Source organism: Oryza glaberrima, chromosome 6 (assembly GCF_000147395.1).
Source record: "Oryza glaberrima chromosome 6, OglaRS2, whole genome shotgun sequence".
Classification (NCBI taxonomy): domain Eukaryota; kingdom Viridiplantae; phylum Streptophyta; class Magnoliopsida; order Poales; family Poaceae; genus Oryza; species Oryza glaberrima.
In genome coordinates this window covers 27,406,496-27,418,064 of record NC_068331.1, presented here as the reverse complement: position 1 = coordinate 27,418,064, position 11,569 = coordinate 27,406,496, and the positions used below count along the sequence as shown (strand labels likewise).

General features: G+C 43.4%; 1 protein-coding gene across 1 annotated transcript; it reads left to right on the top strand.

The window, feature by feature from the left end:
* The first annotated feature begins 6,020 nt into the window (after positions 1-6,020).
* LOC127776771 (disease resistance protein RGA2-like) lies at positions 6,021-9,811 on the top strand. Its single transcript, XM_052303317.1, has 4 exons — positions 6,021-6,163; positions 6,821-8,493; positions 8,955-9,314; positions 9,480-9,811. The coding sequence occupies exons 2-4, from the start codon at positions 6,835-6,837 to the stop codon at positions 9,513-9,515; spliced, it is 2,055 nt and encodes a 684-aa protein (XP_052159277.1). The 5' UTR covers positions 6,021-6,163; positions 6,821-6,834; the 3' UTR covers positions 9,516-9,811.
* The last annotated feature ends 1,758 nt before the right edge of the window (positions 9,812-11,569 follow it).

Below are 11,569 nucleotides of genomic sequence, written 5' to 3'. Positions count from 1 at the left end.
CGCCGGCGAGGAGGACGACATCGTCGTTCATGAAGTATGGGGAGTGGGCGAGTGGCCAGTGCGCAACGGAATCGACCGTCTCGTACGTTGCGAATGCCGATGCAGAACACGGTGGCCGGCCGTGAACCAAATCGGACTCGGAGGGGAAGTCTCTTCGGCGTCCAGGAGCTAGCTCTTCCGGCTGGGCGGAAAAAATGGTGCATGCTTGCATTGAAGCATGAGCTAGATATATATGCTCGTTCTTGTGTTTCCGATACCACATCATCCATTTCACTAGTAACTGTAATCTCTGATGCAAATCACAACTCAAGAAAGAGCACGAGCAAGAATGAATTGCCTTGACTGACTGTGATCAGAAACTGGAATTAGCTACTCATGCCATTTTTGCGCGCATTCGGTATATATGGAATTCGAACCTAAGATATTTTTTTTTCTTTCACGCGTAGCCATTTTACCATGTAACTAATCAACCACCTGTCTAAATTCAATATGTTATTCTTTTGATTTTACCTCTCCACAAATTATAATGCTTATTTAGGCCTCTAAACGATATCAAAAGAAAAGTTCGTCATCTATAAAATTGTAAATCTCGTTGAGCTCTACAACTTTAATATATAACAGGTACATGTTAGAGATCGCTAAACATTCAAATATCTGTTTTAAAATATATCAGAAAGCTTCTACCAAATATTGGCCCTAAATTAAATAAGCTGAATGAAAATACTAGATCGGTCGATAATTTGCGATATACTGCAAATTAGATGACTAGAAAAAATGATAATGACATACCCGGTGACGATATAGTTGTCTATATTGATATTGATGTCGTACACCAATGGTTGATTACCCGGGCGGTTTAATCTGATTGGATTTCGGCGGCAGATGCCAGTTTGGACTTGCAGTGGTCAAATTTGACCCTCTACTGGGAGTGGTTATCAAACTTGTCGTATCCCTTTTTTCTATAAAGTTAAGGCCAAAAGCTTAAACCTCATGCTTCCACGTCATCATCAAATTGTGAACCGTTGGATGAATACATTATATCGCTTCTCAGACGTTGGATGCTATGCAGCATAGAGCCCAACCCATTAGTCACCGGGTGAGTCTATTCGCCTCCTCAGTGACATGTAGCCCACATGAACACATTGGCCCATCTCCACACACATCTACATGTATCCAGTCCGTTAATCCGTATAAAGGAGCTTTATGACTGAACGCCCCTTTAGTTGACATGTGCTACCTAAATTATCTACAAATTTTGCATATGGCTGCTAAAAATAATTTCTCCAAGAAAGCTATTTGTTTCTTCTGTTTCTTCTTAAGATTGTACCTCCTATCTAATATAAATTGATGTTAACCAAGTCACGCAGCAACGCGCGGGGCATCCTCTGGTATGTTAAGTTTTGATGACCCATACAGTCAATATATGTTAAGTTTGATGATAGTTGTTGTTTAGACTAAGTTTTAGACAGGGTTAATTTGATTCACGCATTACAAATGCCATGCCATATCTCAAACTTTACAAAATTATAATGGCATGGTTCTAATTTACCATTACAAATATATCATATTAGAAAAATGCCATTACAATTTATATTATTGGTTGGATGCCACTGAAAATTTTTAAAACTAGAAGCATGCCACTCCCGTCACTATTTTCGTCCTCCTCCCTTGTGTCGTCATCCTCACGCGGGAGGAGCAGCAGCAACGGCAACACGGCGCACGCGGGGAGCAGGAGGAGCAGCGTTGGCGGTGGCGCTGGTGGCGGCACGATGTATGTGGGGAGCAGGAGGATCAGTGGTGGTGGCGGTGACGGCAGCACTTCAGCGGCAGCGGCGACACGGCGCGAGCGGGGAGCGGGCACGACCACCGCCAGGAAGGACAGTCGCGTAGGGGCGCGGCCGCCGCCGGCAAGGACGGTCACAGAGAGGGAGGCGTTTGGGTTCTGGATCTGGCGCCACCTCGTCCTCTCTCGGCTGGCCAGCACTACCTCATCCTCGCTACTCGCTGGCTCTGCCTCACCTTCTCCCCATCCTCTCGTCGCTCACCGGCGTCGCCTCATCCTCGCCGCTCGCTAGTGTTGCCTCGCGTTTTCCCCATCTTCTTGCCGCTCGCTGGCACCCCCTCGTCCTCTCGCTGCTCGCCGGTGCCAGCGCCGGCTCACCTTCTCCGCGTTCTCTCACTGCTCGCCGGCGCTGCTTCGCTTTCTCCCTGTCCTCTTGTCGCTCGCGGGCGATACCTCTTCCTCTCGCTGCTCGTCGGCTCGCCTTCTCCCCACGTGCACGTGACGGTGAGGGTGACGATATGAGGAAGGAGGACGGAAATAGTGACGGGAGTGGCATGGTTTCAATTTTAAAAATTTTCAGCGGCATCCAACCAATAACGTGAATTGTAATGTATTTTTCTAATATGCCATATTTGTAATGGCACGGATCAAATTAACCCATGAAAATAACTATATTGTATGATAATTGTTAAGTTATATGATAATTGGATGGTTCTTGCCTGCTGATGCAATGTAAATTGATTGGGTGACGCTTCGGTGCTCTCTACTGGTAGTATAATACTACCAGTAGAACTAATCTGAATCACTTATTCTTAGAGCCCCACTCCGGTTGAAAGTAATCTAAACCGTTGATCTCATTTCATATAATGGTTCAAATCTATTTTCTATTACCATCCCTGTTAGTGGTAGTAGAAACGTTGAGAGACATTATTGTAAAAAAAAGTGTGAAGGGTTATAATTTTAATAGTGAATAAACTTTTTTTCTATCTCTTTTGTTTTCTAATGGAATATGAACGACATCAGCGTATTGGATGACTACAGATCAATTTAACCAACAAAAGAACATAAATAATAAAGTTACCTTTAATTTTTTATTAGTAAATTACTAATTTATCTATAATAATAAACGGTTCAGATTATTTCTACTGGCAGTATAATAATACTACCAATTATTATACTACCAATACCAATACCAATAGAGAGCACCGAACATCGCTCTTATTCTTCTTCTTCAGGGTAGATTAGTAAATGACTAACACAGATTTTGTGGTAAATTTGGCACTTAACACAGATTGGTAAATTCCGCTTCCTCATCGATCGGAACCGAGCGAAGATGGAGAGCTCCGCCGGCGGCGCTTGTGCATCGCCTTCCCTTCCGCCGACGGCGAAACTCTCCGGCGCCACCCCCCCCCCCCCCCCCCCCTCTCGTTCCGTTCCCCTTCTCTCCTCCGTCACTCGGCGTCAACCCGCTTCCCCGCCGTGCGTGCGTGCAGGGGCTTTTGCTGTGGAGAGTGCGACTCCGGCCGCTGGCGTTGGATGCGTGGTGCCTTTCGCGTGCGAGTGCGACCGATTGGGGCGGCGGTGTCCAGTTAGGAGGCTGCCCCGACGACTTCCGGCGCCGGCTGCCGCGATCTCCCTCCCCTTCCCCCACGCGTGCGGCTGAGACTCGTGGCGCTTCCAACTTCTGAAGAGTCGATCCATTCCGGCGACGGGTTATCGTCGGCCTTCCGCGTGACCCTGATTTTGTGGGCGGCGGCCACATCGGAGGCGGTTCCAATCCATTCCGGCAGCGGCTGGCCGTCCCCCTCCGCGTGATGCCGAGAGTTGTGTCGGCTCCCCACATCGGAGGCTGCTGGCCGCACTAAGTGTAGGTACAAATTTTGGTTTTCTCTTAATTTGCCCTAACCTTCTCCGCTTTCAATTTCAGTTATTGTCCCGCGAGCAAATTGGTGCTTTACTTGAAGCGATGGTAGTTTTATAGCTTTAATCTTGTGGTGTGAATGTGACTATGCATAGATAAAATATGCACGTTAAGGTTGAATTCTGTAGTGTCCCATTTGGATGATATGGTTTAGCTTTAAAGTTGTATACATGGTATTGGATATATGTGGTTAAATAAAGACAAATCGAGGAGATCCTTTTCAGTTTTCCATCCGAGTAGAATGAACATTTCAGTCCAAAATCATATCTGAAATTCTGAATGCAGCCTAATTATGAGATCCTCAATTGATGAATAGCTATGGCATGCAGATTTAGACACGATATGTGAAATGTAGTGTGTAACAGGACAGTACTAGTTATGTTGATGTTTTTCCAGACAATTGGAAGTTTCTTCTAGCATTTTGATTTATTTAAAATCGATGCTGTTGGATCGCAAGTTGACTTCAGTTGTTAGCTATGTCAGTCTAAGATGCTTTTAATCTTCATGACCGAGTAATAACTCATTATGTATGTACATGCCATAATTTTTTCAGCGTACATGCCAAATTTGCAGCCATTGTGTGGAATTCAAAAGACCTAATCCCACCAAATTAAAAATAAATCTTCAATTTTAATTCAAAAGATGAGCTGAAAAAGGTGGCACTTGTATTCGGATTCCGAGTATGGAGGTGATGCCTCAGTTTCAAGTTTTTGTTGAATATTAGTTTCCATGATTGTCATGAATAATTGATTGGTAGAATAGACTAACTTTTATCGTATTATGTTTTGATTGTGAGATACTCATGGTATATTCATGTTCTAAGACTTTGCGTGGCAATGGAAATGTTCTTTGTTTTTATTCTCAGAATATGTGGAAATATTAGTTTGTTTTTATTATCAGAAGTAACAGTATGTTGTTCCAACTCATGGGTGACATGTAAATCTTAAATCATACATTCTGAAATACAACAGTTTGGACTGTAGTAAAGGTTCAATAGTTTAGAGTGGTACTGAATTGATGCAGTCGATTAAACGAATATAAACTTATTTTGGGTGGTTGTACTGATTTTTTGTTTGTACTTATCTGTAGGTGCTGTTTGACACCATGAATTCGAGATACGTTAGCCTAGAGGATCAGGAGGAGTATAAAATGATGGGTAATGTGGTTTTTACACCATGAATTCAAGGTACGTTAGCCTAGAGGATCAGGAGGAGTATAAAATGATGGGTAATGTGGTTTTTTCAAGCGATGACGAAGGCTACATATTCTATTTAGACTATGCAAAGGGGAAGGGTTTCAGTGTGAGGAAATGCAAGTTGAAGTGAAAGGTCGGTGAGATCATATGGAGACAATTTGTATGCTCAAGTGAAGGGTATAGGGAGTTGAAGCACTTTGAGAGGACAGATCGGAAAAGGGAGCACGGGCCGTAACCAACTTTCTTAAGGATGCATTTTATGAATACAAAATCTGTGCAAATGACAAATTCAAAATTTACATGTTTCATTTGATTCCTGTCATTTTTTCAGGCCGTCCATCTGCTCCAGCTTCGGCTCCTGCTTGAGGCTGTACTAAAGTTCCTGGTGGTTTAGAGCTGAAGGAGAAGTCATTTTGGAGGACAAATGTGCAGCTTTATAGAGCTCAAACCCCATTTCTGAATATATTTGTTGAAAGTAGTATTGTTTCAAACTGGTTTGAATTAGTTAGGTGCATTTTTTTTACTTTGTTCATAGCTCGGCCTGGTTTGAACTGCTTCACTCTGAAGATGGTTGTTGATTTTGTCCGTGGTGTTTAATCTGGTTGTTTCGAAATACTGGCATGCAATGCTCCATCCTTGAAAGGTGCCAAACCGCTAAGCTGCCACTCTTATATATTTAAGTGAAATCCCAAGCTGCCACTCTTACATATTCAAGTGAAATCCCACTCTTATGGTATCAACCATAAATTTTAGACGGAAAGTTAGAGTTGATCACCGAATGGGTTGTCAGGTTTTGCAGCTGTCATGTTTTGCTTTGGCGATCATGGTATCAATCATGGTCGCGATGTAGTGGTGATTATTTTTCATTTCTTTCTACGTGCATTTGATTTGTTCTCCCTTATTCAACTCGTGCTTTCAATTTATAATGTGCTTAGTGCTCACGGCTCAGTATAGTAAATACGCGTTTTTTTTCATTGGGGATTAGGACGCTGCTTCAGTGTAGAAAACCTTCTATTATTATTATTCTATTTCACAGCCCGCCCACACCGAGAGATAGTGGATAGTGGGCCCCGCTTGGCAGTGAAATCGCTATTGGTCCCTACCAAGACGACCTGAAGTCGTCGCATCACATGGCTGTTAAACCATTCTACTCCTCAGTCCTCACATCTTCCCTACTCCTCTTTCGCTCAGACGCCCAGACTGCCGTTGGTAGCAAGAGTGCGAGAGCCCTCAAGCAAATGCTGCGCCGCTCGGCTGTATGGAGGTGAGATCCATTAGCTTGTTTTTACTTTTGCACATTTGCCAGATTGAATCTATCTACCACTGTCTACGTATATACGATTGGACCAGTTGGATGGATCAGATCCAGAGTCCACTTGCTAGTTCGTTGACTTTCTTGCTAGTAGGTATCTAACCAGTAGAGTTTTAGATCTACCAGGCTGTGTTCGGGAGGAGGAGGGCCCTCCTTCCCGGCACGTAAAACGAAGCACCTATTATTGCATGATTAATTAAGTATTTGTTAATTTTTTTTTAAAAATGGATTAATATGATTTCTTTAAGCAACTTTTGTATAGAAATTTTTTGCAAAAACGCACCGTTTAATAATTTGAAAAGCGTGCACGCGGAAAACGAGCGAGTGAGGTTGGGAAAGGGAGGTAAAGAATGCAGCCATCTTTCACTATTTCTCCAACTGTAATAGGCCAATAGTGGTTTTTCATTTCTTAAAAGAACTTATATAAAGTACTTAAAATTTTTAAGAAAAAAAAAATCCCGCCACCTATTAACAAATGTTCGTCCCCTGTGAATATGAAATGATCATGCCAAGCATGGCATTCAAAGATATGAATGGACTGTTGCCTTGTTGGACATTGCCTTGGATCTTCTCTTGCTTACAGTCTCACAGAGTATGTTTTACTGACAGGTCACAGGGATACTATGGTGGAGGTGAATATATCAAGCTTGGCACTCTCAGTTCTTGCAAAAGCTGCCTCTTTTGGCTCTGACTGGGCTGTTACTGAGATCAAGTTAGCTTGGAACGTCAAGAAAGAACTAGAGAAGTTGGAAAGATCATTGAGATCCATATGTGCTGTTCTTAGAGATGCCGAATGCAAGCAGTCTACTTCCCATGCCCTTCAAGAGTGGTTGGACAATTTGAAGGATGCAGTCTATGACATAGACGATGTTTTGGATGACGTGGCTACGGAAGCTCTGGAGCAAGAAGTTCAGAATGGTTTCATCAATAGAACAAAGCACATGCTTACTTATCCATTCAAATTGAGTCACAGAATTAAAAAAGTTCGTGAAGAACTTGATGAGATAGCAGCCAATAGACCACAATTTGGATTAACCGAGCATGCAATTGATGTCCACACATATGGGAGCAACAACAGGGGAACACATTCTTTCATAACTGAACCAGAAATTATTGGAAGAGATGAAGCTAAACATAAGATTGTTGAGATGATTTGTACAGCTACAGAATCAAATCCTTTCTCTGTGCTTCCTATTGTTGGTTTAGGAGGCATAGGAAAAACTGCACTGGCACAGCTGATTTACAACGATGCACAAATTACCGAGAAGTTTCAGAAGAAGTTGTGGGTTTGTGTATCTGATGTATTTGATCTTAAGAAGATCCTGGATGACATAATACAGTCAGGCACAGGTGAAAGCAACAGACATTTAAACCTAGAGATCCTACAGAGTAAGGTACGTGCGTTTTTATGTGAAAAGAGATATCTGTTAGTGTTGGATGACATGTGGAGTGATAAAGTTAATGAATGGGACGAGCTAAAAAGCCTACTATCTAGTGGAGGAAGTGGAAGTGTGATTATAGTCACTACACGCAATAGGAGTGTTGCATCGATAGTGAAGACCCTGGAACCATATGATGTGGCAGAACTACCAGACGACAAGTGCATGCAAGTATTCATGCATTATGCATTTAGAGATGGCGGGGCACAGGACCCTAAGCTATTGGAAATTGGAAAATCCATTGTTAAGAAATGTCGTGGTGTTCCCTTGGAAGCAAAGACATTGGGTTCCCTATTGTGCACTAGCCGTGATGTTGGAGAATGGCAGCGTATCATGGAAAATAAACTTTGGAATACTGAGGCAGAAGTATGTGGTATAATCCCTGCATTAAAACTGAGTTACGATGCACTTCCTCCCCATCTGCGAGCATACTTTTCTTGTTTATCCGTTTTCCCAAAAGATGATAAGATATATGTAGATACTTTGGTTATGTTTTGGATGGCACTGGGGATGTTGAATACAGGGAAGGAAAGCAAACAAGTGATTTCTGCTGGAAGGAAGTGTTTTCATGATCTTCTAGGAAGATCGTTGTTCCAAGACCAATTTGTTGTGTTTGATGAAACCATTCAGAAATGTAAAATGCATGATCTTATTCACGAGCTAGCACAATTCGTTTCAGAAAATGAGCATGTTGTTATCAGTTGTGAAAAGACTGCTTTCTCTAAAATGGTTAAGCATCTGGTGTGGAATCGCAAGGACTTATCAGTAGAGCTCGAATTTCCTAAGCAGCTGAAAAAGGCATGTAAGGTGAGAACATTTACAAGCATAGACAATTATGGTACCGTGAGCAAATCCTTTCTTGAAAACCTCTTCTCAACGTTCACGCTTCTACGTGTATTGATTTTTTCCGAAACTCACTTTGAAGAGCTGCCAAGTTCGATCAGAAATTTGAAGCACCTACGGTATTAGATCTACAATGGAACCAGAAAATCAAACGCCTACCAAATTCTTTATGTAGGTTGGTGAATCTGCAAACGGTTCATCTTGTTCGGTGTGACCAACTAGAGGGCCTACCAAGAGACGTGCATCAACTTGTCAGCCTTACATACTTGAGCCTCATGTCAAAGCAGAAGTATCTATTAAAAAGTGGGTTTTGTGGTTGGCCTTCCCTGACGTTTCTATATTTGATTTACTGTGTTGAGTTAACATCACTGACAGAAGGATTCGGCAGCCTCACTGCCCTACGGGAGCTGCGCATCATCTACTGTCCGAAGTTGGCTTCTCTCCCCTTTGCGATGAAGCAGCTCTCCTCACTTGAGAAGTTGGTGCTTAATAACTGCAATGAGTTGGATTTGATGGAACCAGGGGAAGCCTTGAGCGGGCTGGGGAGTCTTCGTTCGCTCACACTTGTGGGGCTTCCGAAGCTGGTGGGTTTCCCAGCGAGCTTCCAATCTGCTGCATCCTCTCTTCAATGTTTTTGGATCGGCGATTGCCAAGGGCTGGAGAAGCTGCCAGATTTCATCCAAAGTTTCACCTGTCTTAAGAAAATTGTGATTCGTGACTGCCCCGAGTTGAGCAGGAGATGCACGGCTGGATCCGGGGAGGATTTTCATCTCATCCGCCACGTTCTGGAGATTGACATCGACAACAAAATCTGGAAAAAGGTAAGTCCACCATCTCCAAAACGCTTATTTTGTGTTGATCTATTCTGGATTTTACTACGGTATGAAAGGGAGTTAGTTTTGTTTGTCTGTACTGTTGTGCATAGATATGTGATTATCTCCTAAACATGAGCTTACCTCTTTATCCGTCTCATTTTCTTGCACTAGAATCGTGATGATGCCTCGCTGATGCCAAGCTGGTAGAGAACCGGCTGGTTTCAAGACTTCCTTCTCAAGGAAAAATGGAAAATTGCATTCGAATATTTGGTTGGAGTGGCCTTCCCGGCTGGGCGTCCATACTCCCCGTGTATTGAAGCACATCATGTCTGTGTCATTTGTGCTGCACCCTATTGTGATACATACATGTTCGTTCCATGCATGCATGTATGTGTAATAATTGGTACATTTGCTACATATTTGTGCAATTTTCATGTGTAACAAACGGCACAAACATACTATGTACGAATGTATGAGCTGGATACTCATGTTTGTATTTCTAATATCACATCATTTATTTTGCTGGTAACAATGTGTTTTCTCCTCTCTGAACGAGTGAGCTTCAGAGCAGTTACTGGTGACAAATGTATGCTCGTGTTTTCATGGGCCAAAAGAGATGGATCGTGTTTGACATACCTGGATGGGCCTCTTTGATGGGCCGGATTCAGTCATAGGCCCAAAATGAAGATGGAGAGAGGAATAAGTTTACTTGAGGTTCCTCAAGTTTTCGCCGATTTTGTCCGTGAACCGAAATAGGCAGGAATAACTCATCTCCCAACTCACAATACCATGATAACTTTATCCCTCGACAGCATAGTGGCCAGTCAACTTTATCCCTTGGTAGTATAGTGGTCGGTTTTGGCTAATGTGGCGAGTGAGACTTAGGTAGGCCCATATGTCAACGGCCAACTCTTCTCCTCCTCTCCCTCTCCCTCTTCCCTCTCTCTTCCCAATCTCTCTAGGGCAGCGCGCGGCGCCTGTGGAGGTGTTGCGTTTTGGGTACTGCCATGTGTACCATCGGCTCGCGGACGCCGAGGACATGTGCGAGGACTATGTGTCCACGACAGCGTCGTCGTTGGGAAGGTGCTCCTGTCATGATCTCGTGGATGAGGCGAAGCGAGCTCGACGCTGCCTCCGTCGCCCGCCACCTACTCTCGACGGTCGGGAGCAGCAGCAAGACAACCTTCCATCCTCCTCCCGCTTCTCCTCCTCTTCCTTCTCACTGTCTCGGCACGACTAGTTCTCTCCCGCCGCCACGCCTCGCCGGCTCGTCGCCACTGAGATGCTCGACATTGTCGCGTCTCTGTCTCGGTGTAGGTTTTAGTGTCCACGAAGATCGTGTTGCTCCACCAGTTCGCCGCCGTGTCCACAGAGTTGTGGGGGAGCATGAAGAGGGACTAGCTCTACGGCTCCACTCCCGGGCCTTCTTGCCGGAGGAGCAGGGATGACACCAGATTCCAGAGCTATAGGTCCCTCATGTTGGTCCGCCTCGGACGGAGTAACTAGGTTCTACCTAATGCCGGCAAACGTCACGGCTTTCGAGGCATTGGTGACTAGGCGGTGGAGATACCCGGTGACGATAGGGTTGTCTGCATTGATGTTGTACAACAATGGTTGATGACCCTGTCCATGATTTGTAGCAACGCGGTCGGCGGTTTGATCCTATTGGATTTTCGATGGCAGATGCCAGTTTGGAGTGGTCAAATTGGACCATCTATTGGCAATATATGTTAAGTTTGATGACAATTATTGTTTGGACTAGGTTTTGGACAACTTTCACTCCCTCGTTTTTCATGCGCGCACTTCCCAAACTACTAAAAATTTTATATACGGAAGTTATTTTTCTAAAAAAAAATATATTAATCCATTTTAAAGTTTTTTAGCTAGTACTTAATTAGTCATGCGCTAATTTTCCACTCAGTTTTGCGTTAAGGGATGAAGGGTTTTCAACCTCTACCATCGAACACTTAATTAAAATAGCAGCCTGTATAGCGGGCTTGTGGCCTACAAGGCTACAAGCACACAAGGAGATGAGCTCTTCTATCTTGTAGGCTCTAACATGTGATAATTAGTCAAGAAAAAAATTTACCAGCATCAAATTGTTTTTCGTTTTCCATATCATCTAATTAATATATACTACTATATACTACTATAAAAGTTGAAAGATGTTTCCGTCAGAATTTTGATACGTCATCCGTGTTTGAATCAGTTTAAATCTATATACTTAATAAAAAACATTTTGTAAGGCTTCCTTTTTTTTC

Bases quoted from the DNA above. Each gene is read 5' to 3' on its own strand.
- LOC127776771 (XM_052303317.1), top strand. From the start codon at position 6,835: ATGGTGGAGGTGAATATATCAAGCTTGGCACTCTCAGTTCTTGCAAAA. The intron at 8,494-8,954 runs GTGAGCAAATCC...GCGATGAAGCAG, and splicing joins GCATAGACAATTATGGTACC to CTCTCCTCACTTGAGAAGTT. The intron at 9,315-9,479 runs GTAAGTCCACCA...TTCTTGCACTAG, and splicing joins ACAACAAAATCTGGAAAAAG to AATCGTGATGATGCCTCGCT.